The sequence below is a fragment of the Corapipo altera genome, unplaced genomic scaffold, assembly GCF_003945725.1.
Source record: "Corapipo altera isolate COAL_440 unplaced genomic scaffold, ASM394572v1 140, whole genome shotgun sequence".
Taxonomy (NCBI): domain Eukaryota; kingdom Metazoa; phylum Chordata; class Aves; order Passeriformes; family Pipridae; genus Corapipo; species Corapipo altera.
In genome coordinates, this window is record NW_020885077.1 from 21,593 (window position 1) to 41,987 (window position 20,395).

The 20,395-nt window shown below is 51.0% G+C and overlaps 1 protein-coding gene across 1 annotated transcript in view; it reads left to right on the forward strand.

Annotated features, from left to right (window-relative positions):
• Positions 1-1,800: 1,800 nt before the first annotated feature.
• The window catches only part of WTIP (WT1 interacting protein), an 84,761-nt gene continuing 66,166 nt past the window's right edge, over positions 1,801-20,395 (forward strand). The window contains exon 1 of the mRNA XM_027669364.1: positions 1,801-3,445. Within this exon, the coding sequence (XP_027525165.1) occupies positions 2,038-3,445 (1,408 nt within the window). The 5' untranslated portion in view covers positions 1,801-2,037. The remainder of the gene's footprint in view (positions 3,446-20,395) is intronic.

Below are 20,395 nucleotides of genomic sequence, written 5' to 3' on the forward strand. Positions count from 1 at the left end.
TCCCAAGGCTGCAGTGGGACAGGCACTGGAATGCTGGTTGATCCCAAAGCTGCAGTGGGACAGGCACTGGAATGCTGGTTGATCCCCCTCGGTGCTGGGGCACATTTGCTGCCAAGGGCCCTGTGCTGTGTGAGCTGCACATGGTCTGCACCAGGACACAACTGCAACAGGCCTCTCCTCCATCACACACCTGTGGGCTACAGGTGAAGTGTAACTTGTTCCACAAGTAGTAAAGCTGCAGGAGCACGTGGTAACAGCTTGTTTAGGAGATGGGTAAAAAGTGTAATGAAAGATGTGAACACAGAAAAGAGCACTTGACTCCCAAGAGCAGTGGTGTTTGCCTACGGGTGTGCACACTGACAGTGGATTGCCTCTGCCATGTCTAACAGATTTGCTTTTCAGATCTTGCTCTGCACATTTACATGGTTTGTTGGCTTTTTTTTTTTGCACACACAAGCAAACAGATTGCCAATCAATTGCCCTCCACAGCTGGGGACATTTCTGAGTACACAGTTGCTTTTAATGTTTAATTAGGTATGATAACAGAATAAAATGTTCTTGGCACAGCAGTGCCTATAGCTCAAACTTGCAACATATTTCTCTCTTCCCAGGGTGCCCAGCACCCAAGTAGTGAAAGGACACTCCTCAGGTACCTCTTGCTAGGGCCTTGTCAGCATTTCTGCCATTGACACAAATGACTGTCAGAGAGTTCCAGCTTAGTTGCCAAAAAAATTAACTGTAGGCTGCAGTTTCGTATCGGGGGTCTTGGCTCAGTAGCCGTTTTGGGGTGGTTTTCTGACAGCCTTTTCCATGAGCACACAGATGTAAATGGCAAAGCAGCGCTGGGGCGTTTGTTACTGATCAACAGATGAAGCTCTTGCAGTTACACAGACAGTAGCTGCTTTTTTAAACTCCCTTCAGCTCACAGATTGCTTTAGGCCACAATATGTTTATCATATGTCTTAGCACTGCGTTTTTTGGTTTTTGTTTTTTTTTTTAAGGCTTAATAAATAACTGGCAACAACCCTCAGCTGCCGTGCTACAAGCACAGGTCTTTTCAGCAGTCACCTGGCCAGCGCCGGGGGCTCCGCACAGGTGCGGGGCTGCTCCCGCACCCCCGGCCCCGCAGCACTGCCGAGATGTCGGTTCCTGCCCGGGGCGCACCCCGGTCGGGGCTGGGTGGGCAGAGCCGCCTCTTCCCCGGGACGAGGCCGCGGGTCCCGGAAAGTTCCACGCGGGGCGAGGACCCCCGAGCGCTCCCGACGGGGCGCCCCGAGCGCGGGTTCCGCGGGAGCGGGGTGCGGTGACAGCCCCGCCGGGGCAGCGGCACCGCCCGGGCCGGGCTCGGCCAGCCCAGCCGAGGAGGGAGCTGCCGACCCCGCCGCCGAGCAGCGCCGCGGCCGCCTCTCCCTGCCTGACTCGGGGAAAATCATTGTTTGGCTCCGGCATTAACTACATTCCAGCGGGACGCAGCGCCCAGTCTCCTTCCTCGCATTCCTGCCCCACACAAAGGAGTCCCTGGCTCGCCGCGCCCCGCGCTCCGCTCGCCGCGCCGCGAAGCCCCTCCGGGCCGGCCGCCGCCTTCCCCCCCGCCCGGGGGTACGGGCGGGCCGCGGCCCCGCCGCGGGGCGGACAACGGGGGCGGCGGGGGCCGGGACCCGCCGAGCGCAAATTCCTCCGCGCAGCGCGCCATTGACTGGACCGGGCAACTTATTTAAGGCTGGAAAGTGACACAGGGGCTACTCGACCGCGCCGGCCGCGCTCCGCGGGCAGCCCGGCCGCTCCGAGCCCCCAGCGCGGGATGCCGCCCGGGTGACCGCGCCCCGCAGCCCCCGCAGGAGGAGCCGCGTCCCGCCGCTGCCCCGCCAGGACCGCGGGAACGGGCTTTCTTTTGGGCTGGTTTTTGTGTTGCTGGATTTAGGGATTTTTTTTGGATTCCTCCCCCTCGCCCCCCCTTTTCTTTCTCTGCTCCGGGCTGCGGTTTCGCGGAGAGTTCGCCGCCCTCCCCCGCCCCGGGCCGCCGGGCTCCGGCCGAGCATGGAGAAGTACGAGGAGGACATGGCACTGAAGGCCACCAAGTTCATGGAGGACCTGTCCCTGTACGAGCCCTGCCCGGAGGGTCCGTACGGCCGGGGCGGCCGCCGGGACCTGGCGCTGCACCCCGACCTGGAGGAGACCAAGCGGGTCATCGCCGCCCACATGACGGCGGAGCAGCGGGGCCGGAAGATGAACGGCTCGGCCGCGCCGCCGCCCGCCGAAGGCTTCCCCGCCGCCCCCTGCGGCAAAGCCGCCCCGCTCCGCGCCAACGGCCGCGCGGCCGAGCCGTGCTGCGAGGAGGGGCTGTGCACCCGCTCCGAGGTGGCGCTGCCCTGCTACAGCGGCTTCGCCGACAAGGGCAAGCGCTACTCGGCCGAGGGCTATCGCTACGCCGCGGGCAGCGCCTTCGACGGCGGCTACGTGGCCAAGGGCGGCGGGCGGGCGCCCGGCGGCCCGGACGGCAAGTTCGGCGCGGCCAGTCCCCGGGCCAGCCTGGCCGCCGCCCCGCCCGGCCCCGCCGCCGAGCACGGCAAGTTCTCCAGCCCGCGCTCCAGCCTGGGCGGCGCGGCCGCGCTGTCCTACGAGAAGTTCTCCAGCCCCCGCTCCAGCCTGGTGGTGCCCGGGCAGGACAAGTTCGGCAGCCCCCGCGCCAGCCTGGTGCAGTACGACGGGGCCGCCCTGAGCCCCCGCTCCAGCTACGCCAGCACGGCCAGCGACACCAGCAAGCACTCCAGCCCCCGCGCCAGCCTCACCGGCTACGACGGCGGCGGCAGCAAGCCCAGCAGCAACCGCACCAGCGGCATCAGCATGGGCTACGACCAGCGCCACGCCAGCCCCCGCTCCAGCACTGCCAGCCAGTACTCCTGCACCGCCAGCCCCCGCTCCAGCTACTCGGACTCCAGGTACGGCCCGTCGGGCAGCGCCGAGCCCGAGGGGGCGGGCGGCCCCGGGCTCGCCCTGGCCAGCCCCCGCTCCAGCCTGTGCGGCCCCGAGGGTGGTCGTGCCCCCGCCGTGGTCAGCCCCCGCTCCAGCATCTCCAGCCAGAGCTCGCGGAGCTCCCGCGGCTCCATGAGCGCCTACCCCGAGCTGCAGCTGCCCTCGCCCCGCTCTTCCCTGCTGGGGCCCGGCCTGCAGGAGGACGGCGCGGTGCCCGAGCTGGACGTGTACCACCGCATCCATGCCCAGTCCCCGCCGCGGCACGACCAGCAGCACCCGGCCGCCCCCGAGCCGCCGCCCCCCTACGCCTACAGCCCGACCAAAGGCTCCGCTTCGGCCCCCAAATTCAAGCTCCCCTACCAGGTGACGCCGTGCCGGGAGAGCGGCCCCAGCCAGGCGGAGAGGCGGCTGGAGGCGCTGACGCTGGAGCTGGAGAAGGAGCTGGAGATGCACATGAAGAAGGAGTACTTCGGTGAGTGGGGCAGGGGGGGAGCGGGCGACTGGAGGGCGTGCGGGGCTGCCCGGGCCGGGGGGCTTTGGCCGCGGACAGGGCGGGTGTGCGGTGCCCGGGGCTGCTCTGGACCAGGTGACTGCAGAAGTCCCGTGTCATCACAAACATCGTCTGGTGTCAGAAATGCTTGCACCATAGCTCGTTCCTGGTATGTGATCTCTGTCGTCTCCGCTCCTAACGCGGTTTGCCAGGATGTGGGATGCTTCCTTTCCACGTGCGGATGGGAGGCTTGTCTGAAGTGTTACAGGAGCTGTTTGTGCAGCAGGGGCTTACAGTGACTCTCTCCTTTGCCTTCCTCATGGGCTGCTGAAGCTTCTCCCTAAACCTCCAGCATCCCAGAGCCTGTGGTGTTTGTGGTGATGCTCTCAGTCTATGGTAACTCTTGTAGACGATGGTGAAGCAATTTTTAGTGCCTCGTTCGATGCAATCTTTGTGTTAGTTGAGAGCACCTGTGGGAGCCCAGCATTGTTTCTGCCCCGCGAGGCCTTGCAGGGTCTGCTGAGCACACGAGGCTGTCAGGGGTCCGTGTCATCCCTGGGATCAGAGAGCAGTTTGGAGGAGAGCCCTCAGTCCTTGCTGAGGATAAATCAGCCCCTTTGTCATTTCCTGGATTTTTGTTGCTTCCTTATGGAAGAAAAGTAACTTCTTGAAATGAGTGAACGTGTTTTGTAACCACAGTAGTTGGGATTAAGCTCACCTGTCCTTACGTTGCACTGTGTGGCAAAGGCCAGAAATGCCCGTGAAAAGTTGATGCTGGAGCGTGCAAATAGTGCCACGTTTGTCCTGCACTGGGCACTGGGGATGAGCCGGGCAGCCCTCGGAGAGTTTGCTCCCTGCTTGAACGAGGAGTGAGGGCTGTAAGCGGAGATATGAGAGCTCCCGGGGAGGAGGGGGGAGGAGGCCTGGGAAGGTGAGGGGTTGTGGATGAGCGAGCCCCGTGTGTGGCCTTTGAGGGAATGGTTATCTCCGTGCCTTTGTGTGCTGCCCGGGCGCGGGGAGAGGCTCTCTGGCCGTGTGTGATTCCTGAGCGGCGTGAGCGTTCCTGAGATGGAGACGTGTGTTACCTGATTTAAACACGAGGTTCAGCTTGGTTTTGGCGCGGCATTAGCGTTCTGTACATGGAAGGAAGGAGTTGCAGGGCTCCGTGCGTTTGTCTGGGAGATGCTTGTAGGGAGGTAGAGGTGGGCCGGTCGGTGGAGGTACTAAGTGAGCAGTACCCTCACAACTGGGAAAACCCTTCTGTAAACTGCAGTGGCATAATTTCTACAAGCTTTTGTGCCCAGACAAAGGAAGCTGAGTGCAGTGTTTACTGCCTGCCTTCATCTGTCCGGGGTTCAAAAGAAAGCTGATGATCACCCATTGCTGCATCTCTTGCAGTGTTGGCACCTGGCACGGTATTCCTCTCCCCCCGAGGGGCAGGAACGGTTCACTTTGAGTATTGAAGGAGCTGGATGGGAGGGCTTGGAACACACGAACTGCAGGAAATGTTACCTTCCAAACTGACATGATATTCAGAGAGAGATTGAGAAATAACTTGTTTCTTACACTGAATAATCTTATCTGTCCTGAGCCTCTGGGAGGTGTTTCCAGTGGCCTGGGAAAGCTGAGTGTGTGATCAGGGACTCCAAAAGCCAAGGGGAATCTGTTGTGGGTGGGTTTTCTTATTTATAAGAGTTTGCAAGTGTCACTGCTTGCAGGTATATTCCATAGCAACATGTTGCAGCATGCTCCAAACCTCAGGAGATGCAGCCAGTGTAGGATGAGCAGTGAGCTTGTGCTTTTGTGCCTAGAGAGCATGTGGTGGAGCAGCACAAAGAAGCACTGCAGTGACTTGCACCCTGGAAGCAGATGAAACCCCAAAACCTGGGGTGCTTTGAAAGTTGATTTCTGTGAGTTGTTGAGGTTTTGATAAATCCTGGTGGACTTGATCCCATGTTTTTGGTTCAGGTCATCCATGTAGGTGAATGCTGAGCTTTGGCTGAGCAAGTGAACAGGAGGTTGGCAGGGATGACCACAGGCTATCGGGTCAGAGACAAGGAGGGGGAGAAGTCTGCTATTTAGTTAGATTTACCTGAGAGGGTCTTAAACAACATTAATAAAAGGAGGCAATGAAAATGCCTTGATTTGTAGAGCAGCTTGCATGGGCTACAGCTGTGAAGTCTTTACTTATGCTTTCACTCCTATAGCACTGGTGTCTGGCACACTCCAAAGGCAGCTGTGGGTGTTCTGTGATGCCTGTGGAGAACAGAATTGTTGAGCCAATAGTCTAACAAGGTAGAGGGAAGAGAGGAGATGGTTTAATGCTTCTTGATTAGATGAGCTCAACTGTTCAGTGAGTAAATGCTTATATGAGGACACTGGGTATTTACTGTGTCCTGTCATCATTGTTCTTCTCCAGCCCCCAGTAAAACTAAAAATTGAGCAGTGTGCTGTTTTGAAATTGAGGGTACAGGACTAGCCAGCCCCGTTTGGAGAAGGAACAGTTCTACCCTGCCTTCAGTCTGGTTGTGGGTCTGTTTGAGTGTTCCCCTAACCACACTTGTGCTGCCAGTCCCTGGATCTTTCCTACACCTCAGTACTTTGCTGCAGGAGGAACCTATAGTCTGGGACAGATAAATACATGATGGAGGACAAGTGGAGGGTCTGAGTGCTGGAGGGGCTCTGGGGGAGCCCAGCAGTGTGCAGGCCCTCAGGTCTGGTGCACTGACAGAGCTGTCTGCCCGTGCTGGGATGAAGAGCTCTGAGCAGTACTGTGCTGGGAGCTTGGCTTTACTGCTTCACCTCCTCCATCCTCCCTGTCTCCTCACAGGCTTCAGCGCAAAGGTAGAGAGAAGGAGGATGGCCTTCTGCAACTGGTTTAATCTGACTAAAGATGCTGGTGCTGTCAGGGAAGGGCTCTGCCCAGTTGCACAGCTGAGGGGTAGCACCCTGCCCTTCCAGGTGCTCCCAGCAACACATTGCAGCCACGTGCACCCACTGATCTGACACAAAACAAAGGCTGCAGAGAAGGAAGGAGGGAGGGAGGGTTGTTCATCCTTCTTGAAGAGATGGCTGGAGCTGACCCAAGGCAGAGGGTGCAGACAGAGGGCTCCAGGAGGCTGGGACCCTTCCTTTGGCAGCAGCCTGCACTTGGATTGGGCAAAGCCGTGAGATTTCGTTCCCTTGTAGCTGCCTCCTGTGCAGCCCCTGCTCAAACTGCTTCATCCTCAACTCTCTGAGACCCCCTGTCTGTCCCCTGCCAAGGCACTGACAGTTTAGTAAATGTGCTTGGTTTAGTGGTAGATGCTGAGAAGAGACATAATAAAAAAGTACTTTCACTCACTTTCATAACTGTTCTCAGCTCAACATTCATACGTGGTGAGGTGAATTGTCAGAGTTGTTTCAGGAATATTCTTGAAATTGAATGTTCCTCCTGAGGTGTCAGCAGGACATTTGTGGGTGTTGGAAAGTCATCAGCTCAGGAGCTGTCTTAAATCCTACTTACTTTGCAGAATTCTTCAGTCTGATGTCTAGGTGTTGAAAAAAACAGTTTAAGGCAAAAGTTGGATTTTGGCATGCTCATCAAAGTCATGCAGTCCTTGAGGGACTGACTGTAAACCCATGGCTTGTTGCCTACTGGGCAGGGAAATGTCATTGTGCTGAGCAGTTATGCTGATTTGGCTGTTGTTTTTGAACAAGATTTCTCTGTGTGTCCTGGGACTCCACTGGTGTGTTGTCAGAAATGGAAGCAGAGTTGACAGAGGGGTGCAGGCAGCAGTCACCTGCTCCTGACAGCCCCTGCTGTGCTGCAGCCATCGCCCCACAAGGGCTGTCTGCTCATCTTGGTCAGGGTGGTGAGATCCAGCACAAGCAGTGACTTAATTATCTTCAACTAAAGAGAAGATGCAAGAGGCATTGTGAGTCCAGGGAGGTGGGGGAGTGTGGACTCCTGCCTGTGCAAATCCTGGAGAGAGACGAGCAAGTTTGCAACTGTGCTGTTGTCCTTCAGCACCCCTGTGCAGCCAGTGCCCTTTGTGAAGGTGCTTTTCCCCATCTCGGCACATTCAGTGCCTTCCCCACCCCTCGCTGCCACCTCCCCTCCCACAGTCCCTCCCTCCCTGTCTCTCACAGCAAGTTCATCTCTCCTGTGCTGCTCCTCAGGGAGAAACAAGCAGTCCTGTCACAGAGCTGTCACCTTTCCTATCTTCCTTGGGCATCTTTGTCCAACCCTTCACCCTGTGGAAAATGGCCCCTTCCTGGTGTCCTGTGCAAGGTTTACCAAGTGAAGGAGGGATGGGTTGATGTGGCAGAATGAGACACAAAGTCTGGTTTCTGTTCATAACTCTTAGTCCTCTGTCTAGCAATAGCCCATGCTTATCCTTGCAAGTAGGCTTGACTCTTGAGAGCTCCTGGGTCTTCCCAGAAAGCCACCTAGCACACATTTTTTGGAGCACCATCAAGAAATCCTGATGAAAAGCCTTTGGCCTGGTAGGTAGATGAAGGGAAGAAGTAGATCCCTTGACCCATCCAGGCCCTCTCTGCCCTTTACATTTATAGTTATCAATGTAAATCTGGATCAGCTTTTGAGCCCTACAATGTGCTCATGAGTTCAGAGCTGTGTGCTCATGTTTGTTCTGTGTGTGCAGGTGAGATCAAAGTTAACACAGGTAACAGTGGTCAGTCCTTACAAGCTGCATTGCTTAGAGATGAAATTGGAAAATCTGAATGAAATTTAGGGAAGCTGGCAGTGTGTGACAGGAACACTTGGGAGATTTGTTGAAGTGTTCTTTTCAGTCTTAGAGGTTCCTGAAGCTTTCTTTGAGAACTGTTAGATCTTCCCTGTTTCTGTCAAAATAGAGATAATGGTTAATACATCATACTGTTTTTGGAAATAAGCAAAGATTTATTATCTGACAATTACTTTATATTTCTCTTTCTGGTCCTGGAAATCAATTCAACATTGGTACTCAACTGAGATCCTTCAGCATTTGCAGCTGAGGCTGTTCTGTGAAAAATCTGCTTTTGATGGCAAACATCTAAATAGAAATAAACTTCCATGCTGTGGTCTCCTGAAGGGTTCAAACCTCAGAGCTTGGGTTTGCTGATCTCCTAGATATATTGCTGAAACTGAGTCGAGAGTGGTCAGGCTTTTCTAGCCAAAATGCAAGAGAGCCCTCAAAAAAAGGGGTCAGGCAAGGGAGGTGTGTGTTCACTGGGGAAGGGGCAGGAAGAGCTGCAGTGAGAGGTGCTGGGTAAGTGTGAATCAGCAGCATCCTCATGGCTTGAGCTACCAGGAGCCTGCCCTCCTGAATGGGCCCAGGAAATAATGGTAAATAGTGAGAGAGAAAAGAGGATCATTCGAAGGGAGGGAGTAGGAAGGCAGGAGAGAGAATATAGAAAGAATTCAACGGAAAGAAGAGGCTGCAAAAAATAAGTGTGATAACACAAGTCAACATAGCATTGTTTGTGGTATGAAATGTGCTATGAAGGATGTGGGAGTGGTACTGGATGGGTTCTTGCAGTCCCTGCTAGCCATACACGTGCTTGTGAGCCTCCCTGAGGTTGGGAAGTGATAAACTGTGTCATATGTAATAACAGAAGGGGAGAGATGCAGAGTATGTGTTTATATTTTAACAAGTACTGGATGTGTGTAATGTGTACAATTAACATTAAATGGGAATTTGGGTGACTATAACTTGAGAGAGGCCTGTGTTATATGAATGGGGACGAAAGCTTTCTTACCTTCAGTTGCAGGAAACTTGACTGTGAATAGGGGTATTGTTTGATGGCAAGTGGTTTTTTTGTTTCTTTTTTTTTTTATTTGTGCTTTTACTCTTGGGCTCTCTCTGCATTGTTGTAAAAGCACTGCCTGCAAGGGGGGATGGTGGCTTCCAAAGAACTGCCATGTGTTTTGCTAGGGCAGGTGAGGTTTGCAGCACGGGGGGTTGGATCTGTGATACAAGGGCTGGCATAGGCACAAGTCCTGCTGTGGTGTGGGAACTCCTGGTTTGTCACTCTCTACTGCTGCCTCACGGTTTGGGAAATGTCCCTGTGAGTGTCCCCCAGTGAAGGTCATCCCTGGGCATGCAGGAGTGTGCCAGGGGGAGGGAGGGTTGGCAAGGGCTGAGTGGAGCCTGTGGAGTTTGGTTTGGATGTGCTGTGCCCCACGTGGCTGCAGAGCCACGAGGCCTCTGTGGGAAGCACTGAGCAATTCCTTGGGTCTGCTTGGCTTTTAGGGCTCTGTCACAAGGTCCGAGCCAGGTCTGTACTGCATTCCTCAAGTAAAAGGCTCTCAAATTCCCAGAAGTAACATCCCGTGCCCATCGCCCCAACCCAGTCAGCTCTGCTCCCTTAGAGGGGTCAGGGAGACACCCTAAGCCAGACTGAAAGGAAAAAGTGGTTCTCCAGCAGTTTAACTTGTATTGGCAGTTGTTTCCTCTGTGCTGGATCTTCCACAAAGATTTATGTGTGCAAATGTCCCGTTTGATGCTCAGTCACACACTGGAGATTTGTACACAGTGACGTGTGAATTTGGAGTAAATCCCAATTTAATGAGTTTAATGGATTCTGTGGCCACTGTAGTTTGCAGAGTAGAAATGTGACCCTGCTGTGAAGGAACAGGTAACTGTCAAAGTAGCTGTTGTTACAGTGTGATTGAAGTTGATGTTTTTTAATGAAAACACCCCTGAAGTTGTATCATTTTTACATCTAAAATGTGTAAATGATACAGGTTTGTGTGCTACCACTGATGGCTTTGTGGTAGCAGCAAAGATGTTGGCCTGAAATCCTTAATATCCACAGTTAATAAATTAGGATGTAAACATCTCTTACAGCCATGTGGATATTGGATGCTTAGAAAGCACTCTCAGAGGAAGAGAATTTGCTAATATTAGACTGATTACTTCTAAAAAATGCTAAAATTATTATTAAAAAACCCCCAAACCTGGTAAAGTAATTTCCAGGTGTATAATAAGATTGTTCAGCAGTGAAAAGGAAATAAAGCAACAGTGATAAGCCAAAGAGTTTTACTAAAACCAGAACAATTATGCAGATATTTAGTAAGGCCTGGGCTTGACCTCCTACCTACATCACGTGTCCCAAAAGTTCTCTCAGGACAGTACTCCAAATCACATTGGCAGAGTGACAGTCTGGGGGTGTCCTTGGCAGCACCTGGAGCCCCACAAGGTTGGAAGGGCATCTCCTTTGTCCCAGACCCAGCCTGGGCACTGGCAGAGGGTGCGATCCTGCAGTGCCCTCCGAGGAGGTGCCTGGGCAGCTGTCCCTGTTGGGATGGAGGTGTTGGAAGGGCCCTGCTGGGGGAAGGGGAGGTACAGTCCCTCCCTTGGTGTCCAAAGGTCTGTGTTTGTCTCACAGCCTGTCAGAGTGGAGCAGTTCTGCTGTTGGCATTGGTTGTGTCCGAAACAGTCTCATTCTGTGGCTGGAGAAACTCGGTGTCTCAGGATATAATGTGGTGTTTGATTTCTGTGCCCATCCTGGACAAAGTGCCTCCTCTCTGACAGGGATGGGAATGTGTGATATAAACCAAAACTGAAGCAGTATAAAAGGATGAAGTGCAGGAATGTGTAGGATGTCTGTAAATTTTATTATGAGCTTAAAAAGGCTCTCTTTGGAGGGCTGTGCTCAGCTGCCTGGAAGGTTCAAGTGCTGACAGGGCAGAGTACCTGGGGCTGGGATGTGGCATTGCTTGGAGGTGCTCCAGGGGTGTGATGGTTCCCAAGGCTGGCAGCAGGATTCCTGTTGCTTATTAGGGAGCAGGACCAGCCTTCATCTCTGAACAAAATTAGCAAATGTGCTGATGAGGGACCAATAAATGTAGTGTTTGGCAGGATTTTTATGCAATTTTTCACTGTGCCTGTGTGGATGCTGTCTCTGGAAGTGCATTTTGTCCTCTTTTTTGTACATTGGAGCAGATAGTTCCATTCTGTGGTATGTGTTATCTCTTCCTATTAACCTCACTATACTGCTTTAACTCCCTGTCAGTGTAGCCTTGCTTGTTACTGTGCTGAGACAGAGGAGCATAAGAAAACTGCCAAGCAAGCCATGTATCTCTTCCAGCTGGAGTGTTTCACATTGTCTGAAACATGATTCCTTGTTTTTTGGAACAATTTTACTAAATCTCTAATGTCACATTTATGTGTTCCAGCGAACTTTTAAGAAAAGGCCTATGAGTCATTAAGGAAAAAACCCCAGCACCCCAGAGCACAAACACTCCTTTAATGCTCAGCTGAGAACTACCGTGCCTGTAAAACATGGAAGGGCTCACACAGGGGCACTCAGCTGGGGGTAAGGATTTATTGCTTGTGACACCTATTTCCAAATTTGAGATGCTGGAAAAGTTCCTTTTGGCAGGTTTTACATGAGAACCTGAAAGCAGCTGGGTTTGAACCTCTGTGGTGCTGGGGCTGTAGTGGGACACATGTGCTGACAAGTGCCCTCAGCTGTGAGCCCTGACCCTCCCTGCTGCTGAGAGAAGGGGCAGAAGTGGCAGCTCCTGCCTGGCTTGGATAAAGGGATATATTGGGCTGTTTTGTTGGTGCTGCCACCAGGGCTGAGCTGGGCTGGGCTCTGCCAGTGGGTCCCATGCACTGCCTGTGCACTCCTGGTGAGCCTTTGGGAGCTCAGGTACCCAACAGAGAACTGAGTTCCTCCAAGTGTCAGGGATGGGAAACCAAATAACTGTGAAAGGGGGATGTGTGGAGTAACAATATGAATACTTAAGGCTGGATTTGGGGGAGATGATTAAAGTCTTTAATTGCAGGCAGCAGCACTGAAATGCAGCTGTGAGGGCTGATGTGGGTGTCTGTGAATGTTGGGAGAAGTGCAGGGAAGGCAGTGTGCAAGTGTAAAGAATATTAATATCACATAGTGTGATGAAATAGCCAGGGAGTGGATCAAATGAACAACAAGGAGGCATTTAACAAGTTATAAAAGGTCGTGCCTGGTATGTAACATTGGTCTTTTAAGAATTTGGCTGAACAAGGTGTGTTTCAGTTCAAAATGCGTTTATAATTTTTGTGAAAAGTAGATGGCTATGGAGAAAGAACTGCTAGGGACTTTCAGCTGTTTTTCTGGCCATCCAAACATTTATTTAATTGTTGAACTGTTTCACTTGTGACACCTCAGGACTTCTGGAAAGTGAAAACAAGATGTTTTCTTCCTTTTAATGTGGCCACTGAGAAAAAATTAGAAATTTTCAAAGTTAAAATAAAGAGAAACAAAAAGCCATCCCTAAATGCAGTTTGACAGTTGTGCATATTTAGATGCTTCAGCTGGCTTGGATCATGTTTCCTGTGGTCTGTGGAGAGCTCATGGCCTCTCCCAGGCCTGGGAAATACCCTTTTGTTCTGGCGGTCACTGCAGAAACCTTTGTGCTGTGCTGCAGCTCGCCCCGGGTGTGCAGGGAACTGGGATCCCAGAGTGAAGCTCCTGGGCTGGAGGTTGGGTGGTCCTGCTGCTCTTCCTCTGTGTCCCTCAATGTTCCTTCCGTGCTGGCACTGCTGGCCCGGGGGGCTCGGGGAGCGTCGGGAAAGGCCAGTCCTGAGCACGGCTCCCTCTTGGGTCAGGTGTTGTTGGACTGGAAACACGAGGTCAGGCAGCTGTTCACAAGTGTCCCAAACTTAAATTAGCAGGTAATTTGAGGTTCCTTTTTGTGTGTCTTTAGCAAGTGCAAAACTGCAGCATGTGTGCAGGGTGTGGTTGATTGGAAACCTTTGGTAGAGAGGTGTTTCTACCAAAGCAGGGAGAAGTGTGACTTTGTTAATAAATGTGATAAATCAAGCCTGGGTCTGGCTGAATTGAGAGGGCTCTGCTGCTGTGGCTTGGTTCTGCTTGCCTGCCCTTGTGGAGTTGCCTTCAGTAGCATTAGAGTAGGACCTTTGGTTTTCTGTCTTTTTTTTGTGTGTGAAATTCCTGCTAAATCCATTTGTTTGGGCCAAATGTTGAATGATTGCAAAATAGTCCCTGGAATGGTTCTGAGCAAGGGGATAGTGGATAAATTCTGTCACTTATCCATGGTTTCCCCTGCTCAAAAGTGTGCTAACCTGACCACATGCTACTGGCTCCTGCCCTGTCTGTTCTTGTCATCCATATGAAATGTAGCAGGATTAGACCCACAGTCTGCGGGACTGTCTCACCTGTCACTCTTCTTTCCATCTCGCTGTAACTAAGTTAAGAATGTTGATTAATTGTTGTTGTTCTTTTGTTTTGTTTTATTTAAGAAAAAAAGATAGAAGAAGCAAAAGATACTGGAGCCCAGCATCAGCTAAGGCAAAACAACTGTGTGTAGCAGGCAGTGGAAAGAGCTGTAATTGGTAAAATATTGGCTGTCTCAGTGTTTCTCTGTGTTGTGGCAGTTGCCATGCTGTTAACCTTGAGCATCCCAGTTCTCAGGTGTACGTGGGGGAAACAGGCAATTCCTCAGGGAACAAGGCAGAAGTTCTGATGAATGGTAATAACTGTTGCAGCTCTATTTTTTTTTTATTTTTTTTTTTTTGCCAGGCAGTTATGTGAAAATTCTCTGCACTTGGGGGGTTGCCCACTTTTAATCAAAGCCATGTTTCCCAGATCTAAACACTCAATGGAAAACAGATCTGCACACCAATCAAGTGTGTTAGAGTCCAAATTTTGAGCTGGTTTGAGAAATAAGCATGTAATTTTTTGAGGTGTAGGTCAGTAGCCAGTTGTCTTGGAAAGTGTGTTGGCTTGTTGTACCTGTTCCTGGCTAGAGCACGGCTGGGCCTCTGTGGTGCAACCCTGTGAAGTGGTTCAGAGCAAGGGATGCACTTGCTCCATTGGAAACCCCCCATGACTCGGGTGCAGATCTTAGTGCCTTGACACAGGGGGGAAAAAACTCCTCAAGGCATCTCAAAATAAAATTCATGCAAGGCATTAACTAATTACAGTTTTATTTAGAAGATGGAACACGTGATAAATCCAGTGCTGCCTTATTCATGACAGTCCTGTTTAGGTCATGAGGGCATGAATGACTTGTTTCTTGGAGTCGTCTCTAATTGTTTTCATTACACCACAGAGATCAGGGAAGAAGTAAATTCACATCAGTGTTTTACCCTTGCCATGTTTCTCTCCCTGACTTGTCCAGCAGCCTCTGCACCTCCCAGGTCATGCCCACCATGGAATGGTCAGGTGTCATCACTGCTCTGGGTTGGGGCTGTAAAAGGGATGTGTAGTTTGTCTGGGAATGTGGTATCTGACAGACAGGCACCAATTTCCTGCAAATTGTGATGTAACTAACAAAGAACAGGTGGAGTCAATGCTGTAAAAGAGGGCTGTGATGCTCTGTCCTGCTGACCTTTTCAGCTTGTACCAAGTCAGTTCTTAGCACAGAGTTCCCAAGTTGCTCTGCTCACAGGAGATGGGTGGAAGATGCATGAGTTGGGATAGAGGTTGTGTCCCAAAGTGAAGTTGTGCATCCTCTGTTTTTCTCCTTTTGTCTTCTGCCCAGAACAGAAGTCCTTAAAGGTATCCAGACCTAAACCTGGAGAGGGTGCACAGAGCAGAGGACAGGCACAGACACAGGTGGTGCAGGTGCCCCCTGTTCCCACTGCCCTGCAGGTGGTTGCAGAGATCACCCTGACCCTGGGTGTGCTCAGGAGGTGCTGGGGGCTCTCAGTATTGTTGCCAGTTGCTTCCTTTGGTTGCCTTTTGGGTTTTTTTTTTCCCAAGAAACTAATGACAACTTATGTTTTTTTTAATGAACTTTTGGCAGCCATCAGGTGCTGGTCTCAGATGCTGGCTTACAAACAATTAGAAAAAAGCTGGTTGTTTTGCTTGGTCCACAGAGAGAATCTCCCAGCCCTTCTGTATGTTAGTTTTGAGGGAGACATTGCTGTGTGAGGTTGGTGAGAGTGACTGTGCTGGGAGGTGTTGCCAGTCTTGGAGAGTGGTGCAGGGCACAAGCAACACTTGCAAACAGGTCACTGCCCAGTTCAGAGAGAGAAGAGAAATCAAATCCACGGCAGGTTTGGGCTTGGAGCTTTGAATGCAGCACAGGCAAGGTTTGCCCCTTGCAGTAGTTTCTGGCAGAGCAGAGATGCGGCAATTCATTCACCAAACCCCACACTGCCCTAGAGCAATGGGGCAATTCCACGTGGGATGGAATGACTTTGGAGTGCCAGACCATACTTTTTAAAAAGTCAGACCCAAAAAAGCCTCCCTGACCTATTAAGAAAATGTGAAAAGAGAAGGGGTGGCTTGGGTTAAGCTGAAACAGCCTTGCATGCTATAGAAGAGCAAAGTGCTGTTAACTCTTTTGGGAACAGGCTTTCTCAGCCCCTGTTCCACACCTGGGAGGTGTTCAGGTCAGTGAAGAACCATCCCAGAAAGAGGTGATTCCCCAGAGGCTCTCCCAAAGAAAACACTTTGAAGAAGTGCCAAGTGCAGAGTTGCAAATCAGCTTCCTGGTGTGCCAAGTGTGTGAAGCTCTGCTTTTCCCTGCTTTCCACCTCCAGGGGCTTTGCCTGGCTTCCCCATGGGGGTGGCAGGAGGGATGATGGGCAGGAGTGTGGAGCAGCTCAAACCCCCCTGGCCGCAGGGGTGGCCTGGCTCTGGCTGGGCACCCCCGTCTCACTTTTACCTCTGTAGCTCATGAAAGAGGGGAAAAAAACAACCCACAGAACAAAACACCCAGAGCTCCTGAGCTGAAGGCCAAATCTTGGGCTCCTTTGTGGGCACAACTTCCTTTGAAATGACTGGGTGTTTTGCTTTTTGGACTGGCAGAATTGGGAAACCCTGTGTTGGATTATTGCCAGGTTGGAGAAGGGAAGTGTTGCAAGGGCCAGGGGAAGGACTTAGTTTTGCTTTTCTGACTAAGTACGCCCTGAATAACGAATATTGGCTTGGAGCTCTTCCATTCCCAAATTGGTCAGTCCACACGGGGTGCCTGCCTGGGAATTGCTAACTCTGCTCTGCAGATAGGATGACAGGCTGAGGGGCTGCCAAAGGCCACTGTGGCTGGATGGGAGCAGGGCTGGGGACTGAGTGTCCTGACCCCCAGCAGTGCTGGGTGTTGTTCCAGCGTGGAGCTGAACCCCACCTGTGGAGGTCAGGGCAGTGCTGGGGGGTGAGGGGGGCTCTGGGAGGCTGCTGAGAGCACAGGACCAGGCACAGACGTTTGCTGGATGTGACACCACAGGTGTCAGGGTACCAAGTGGCAAAGAATTTTTCTGCTTTCCCCTCTTCCATCCAGGTGCCTCTTCCTCCAGCTGTCTCATCCTGCATCGTTGGGTGAGGGTGCTGGGCACGTGTGGTGAGGGTACTGGGCACTGGCTGATCCCAATTGTCAGAGTTTCTTTCTTCTCTCATCTTTGGGTAGGGGTTGTCCCTGCCTTGACTCCTGTCCCCTCTCAACTCCCAAAGACAAGGCCTATGTGGGCTTGTACAGAGACCAGGCTTCTGCAAGGATTTGGCTGCTCTGGTCCTCAAGGTCGCTCTGAATTTTGCTGTGGTACTTAAAAGCAGAGAGGAAGGTGTGCAGTGGTGGGGTGGGAGAGAATAGAGGGTGAGTCACTCTGGGAATGCCCACTGCTCAGCTGCACGTGCTTATAGGAAGCTTTTGACCTAGTGTTCCTATCCAGTGTGTAAAATGGGAGAGAGAAATTTGATTCTCAAGAAAAGGAGAAGGGGCTGCTGAGAGCTCTGGCAAATACATTGGTAATATTTGCCTAAATTTTGAGAAATGCATTATTTCACCTTTATTATGAAGCTCATGCCTGTGCATTTGTGTCTCCCCCACTGTTTTCTGGGCTTTTGCCATTTCAAGGCAATATTTGTTGCTCCACGAGCACTGGTACCAGGGCTGAGCTGAAAGTGGGATAAAACCACTTTGGTTTTAATTCGAACAGGGCACCAAATTATAGAGGCACTGCGGGGGAATGTTAGGTCATAACTTTAATTTTGCTTTTACGTGTTGTGAAGTTGATTAGGATGCAACGAAAATGCAGGGAGAAGAATGGGTGTGCCCTTCTCAGGGGATAAGAGTTGCACATCCAGATGACCATGATGTGCAAAAAATCTCCCTAAATGCTGGAGAGAGATTCCTGTTTCAAAGGGAGGTCTGGGACTTGGGTACACTGCTGTGCAGGCTCAGTTCTGCACACACCATTTCCTGCTGGAACACTTACCGTTCCCCAAAAAATCAGTTACCAGCCAGAAAAAGTGTTCAACGAGCCTGCAAACAAATTATTTGAATTTTTTTGACTGTGCAAGTTACAGTTTCTCACCAAGCAGTTGACTTAAGACAACAGAATAAGTGTTTTCTTGGGATCTGAATTAGGGTAAGGCTGACTCCAAGGTCAGGTGTGACCGTTTTGGAACAAACAGTTGCATGTTTTTTTCATCCTGTAGCTCAGGGCCAGGGCACAAACTTCTAAGCACAGGGGGGAGGGAAGAAGTGAGATAAGGGTGTTCTGTTCTGTGCAGGCTGGAGGGTAGATCAGGACAGAGGACAGTCCACAAGCTTAATCCTAAATAGGAATAAAATAGTTCAAGTTTTCTTCTCTCAAAAAGGTCCATGACCAGGTCGTTAAGAAACTAGCAGGTGGTGCCCTGGGCTCTTGTGCAGGGGCAGAGGAGGCTGGAGCCTGGGGGACACCCAGGATTTTGGGTCTGAGCTGAAGGTCCTGCTGGCAGCAGATGCTGAGCTATCCCTACTTCAGCAGGTGAAGGACTGAGGTACTGGCCGGGATTTAAACCTCTCACTGCAGAGGAAAACAGCTTTTTTTCATGGTGAGGTGCAAGTTGCTCAGCTAACTTAGATGACAGCACACAGCTTGACTGAGCATCTGTTGGTTCAGGGAAAGAGAGACGTGTTCTTCCTACCCGGTGTGCCATGGAGGCTTCCCTGGAGGTGGGAAGCAGGGAAAAGCAGAGCACTTGGCACACCAGCCATGGCTGTCAGCTGAGTCACTGACTGCACTGCAGGATAAAAGCTGTGCCTCCCATCAGCTGAAAACCAACGGGGAGCAACCACTTTGGGTGATCCCTCGGGGCTTTTTGCTTTTCCTGAAGAGACATCTCTCTCCTGTGGTGAAAGACAATGAGAGAAGGTGGTTTGTGACTGGTACTGGAGTGAAGCACAAGCTGTTTTAATTGAGGGTAAACAATGATTCCTTCTCTAAAATGAACAATTAGCTCCTCTCCAGAAATTATAAAATCATTCATCTCTCAAAGGCACCAGTGGGAGAAGCAAGGGATGTGTAGGCACCAGCTCAGTACCAACTTGTACTTCACTCTTAACCTTACAGAGGAAACACAGTAGAGAGACTTGTTGCTGATTTAGTAAAAGCTACCCTTATTTTCATGGATATAATTACAGAAGAGGCTATATTCATCTGGAAACAAAGGCTCTAGTAATCTAAAAAAGCGAGAATAAATTTAAAAAACCCAACAACTAGACTAATTTGTTTAGCTAGTTTTCAAAAGATAAGTTTTGGGGGTTGTGTTTGGTTTGGGGTTTTTTTGTTTTGTTTTGTTTTTTTTTTTTAAAGGGAACGTTGAGGAACCTATTTCTTAGTGGATACAGTGAAAGGAGAGATTTCAAAGGGGCTTTGGTGCAATTAAGGGAATGGTTGCATTAGGCTGTGCTGTAGTGATTTAACATGTGAGAAGGAAAAAATCCAACTGAGTGATTTACACACTGATCTGGAATGTTTTGATTAAAGGTCAGGCTTAAAAATGTATTTATGCTTATTTGTAAGTCCAAAGAGAACCCACTGGGGAGTTAAATCTCTGAGTGGGCATTTAGTGTGTAAATATTCATGGGTAGCTCTTTACTTACCCATGGCATTTTGTTGGGAATTTAGACAGGAAGAGTTTTACTTGAAAGCTGAAGTCCAGACTCTTGAGTACCTTCAAAAGGGGAGAGCATTTCTGTAGACTGACCTGATTTCAAATATTGAATATAAGCTCTGTACCTTACTGACTTATAGGAGTTCTGAAGTAGCAAGGGAAAAGAGAAAAGGAGGGCCAAGAAAACTGGTTGATTTTCAAGGATTGCAGTCTCCAAGCTCAGGAATGCTCCATCCTGACATGCAGGAAGCAGCAGGAGGCCTGCATGGCCTGCATGGATGAGCAAGGAGCTCTGAAAAGGAGATGAAAAGGATTTGAATAATGTGTAAGAGGTGGAAGCAGGGACAGGTGACCTGGGAGGAATATAAAATACTACCAGTGTACACATGCTTGGGGTCAGGAGAGACAAAGCTCGTCTGGAGCTGGGCCTGGTGGAAGGTTTGAGAGTCAAGAAGTGCTTCTGCAGATGCATTAGCAAAAGGAAGACCAGGGAACGTGGAACAGGGTGCTGGGCTGGCCTTCTGTGAGGGAGAGCTTGGTGAATTGGGGGAGGAGTGGTCACTGAGCTCAGCTTTAGCAAAGCTTTTGATACTCTCACCCATAATATCCCTCTAGACAACCTGGTGGATACAGGCTGGATAAGTGGATGGTGAGATGGACTGAAAGCTGGTTAAGGTGCTGAACTCAGAGCTGTGACCAGTGAGATGAGCTCAGGTCACTGCTGGTGCATCTTAGAAGTCAGTACTGTTTGACACCTGGATGATGGGACAGGGTACTTGTTGTAGTTTTGAAAAGAGATGTTGGAATTTTTTCCCTAGTGTCCTGTTTTTCCCGTTCCCCTCCCCCCCCAGTCTGTTTCTCCCAGGATGGGGGGAATCAGGGAGGGGGTGAGGGTTGCTGTGGGTTTCTCTCCCCCCACCTGGGGAATTAGGACTTTGTTTTGTTACTTCTGAAAGTTTTTGATTGCACCATTTGTTGTTTATTCAGATTTTGTTGATAAAAAGCCGTTTCTTCTCCACACTTCCACCTGAAGTTTCTTAATTTCTAAGTTGTAAACTTGTCAAACTGAGACAGTCTCCCTCTAGCAGGCTTGGAGATTGTACTACA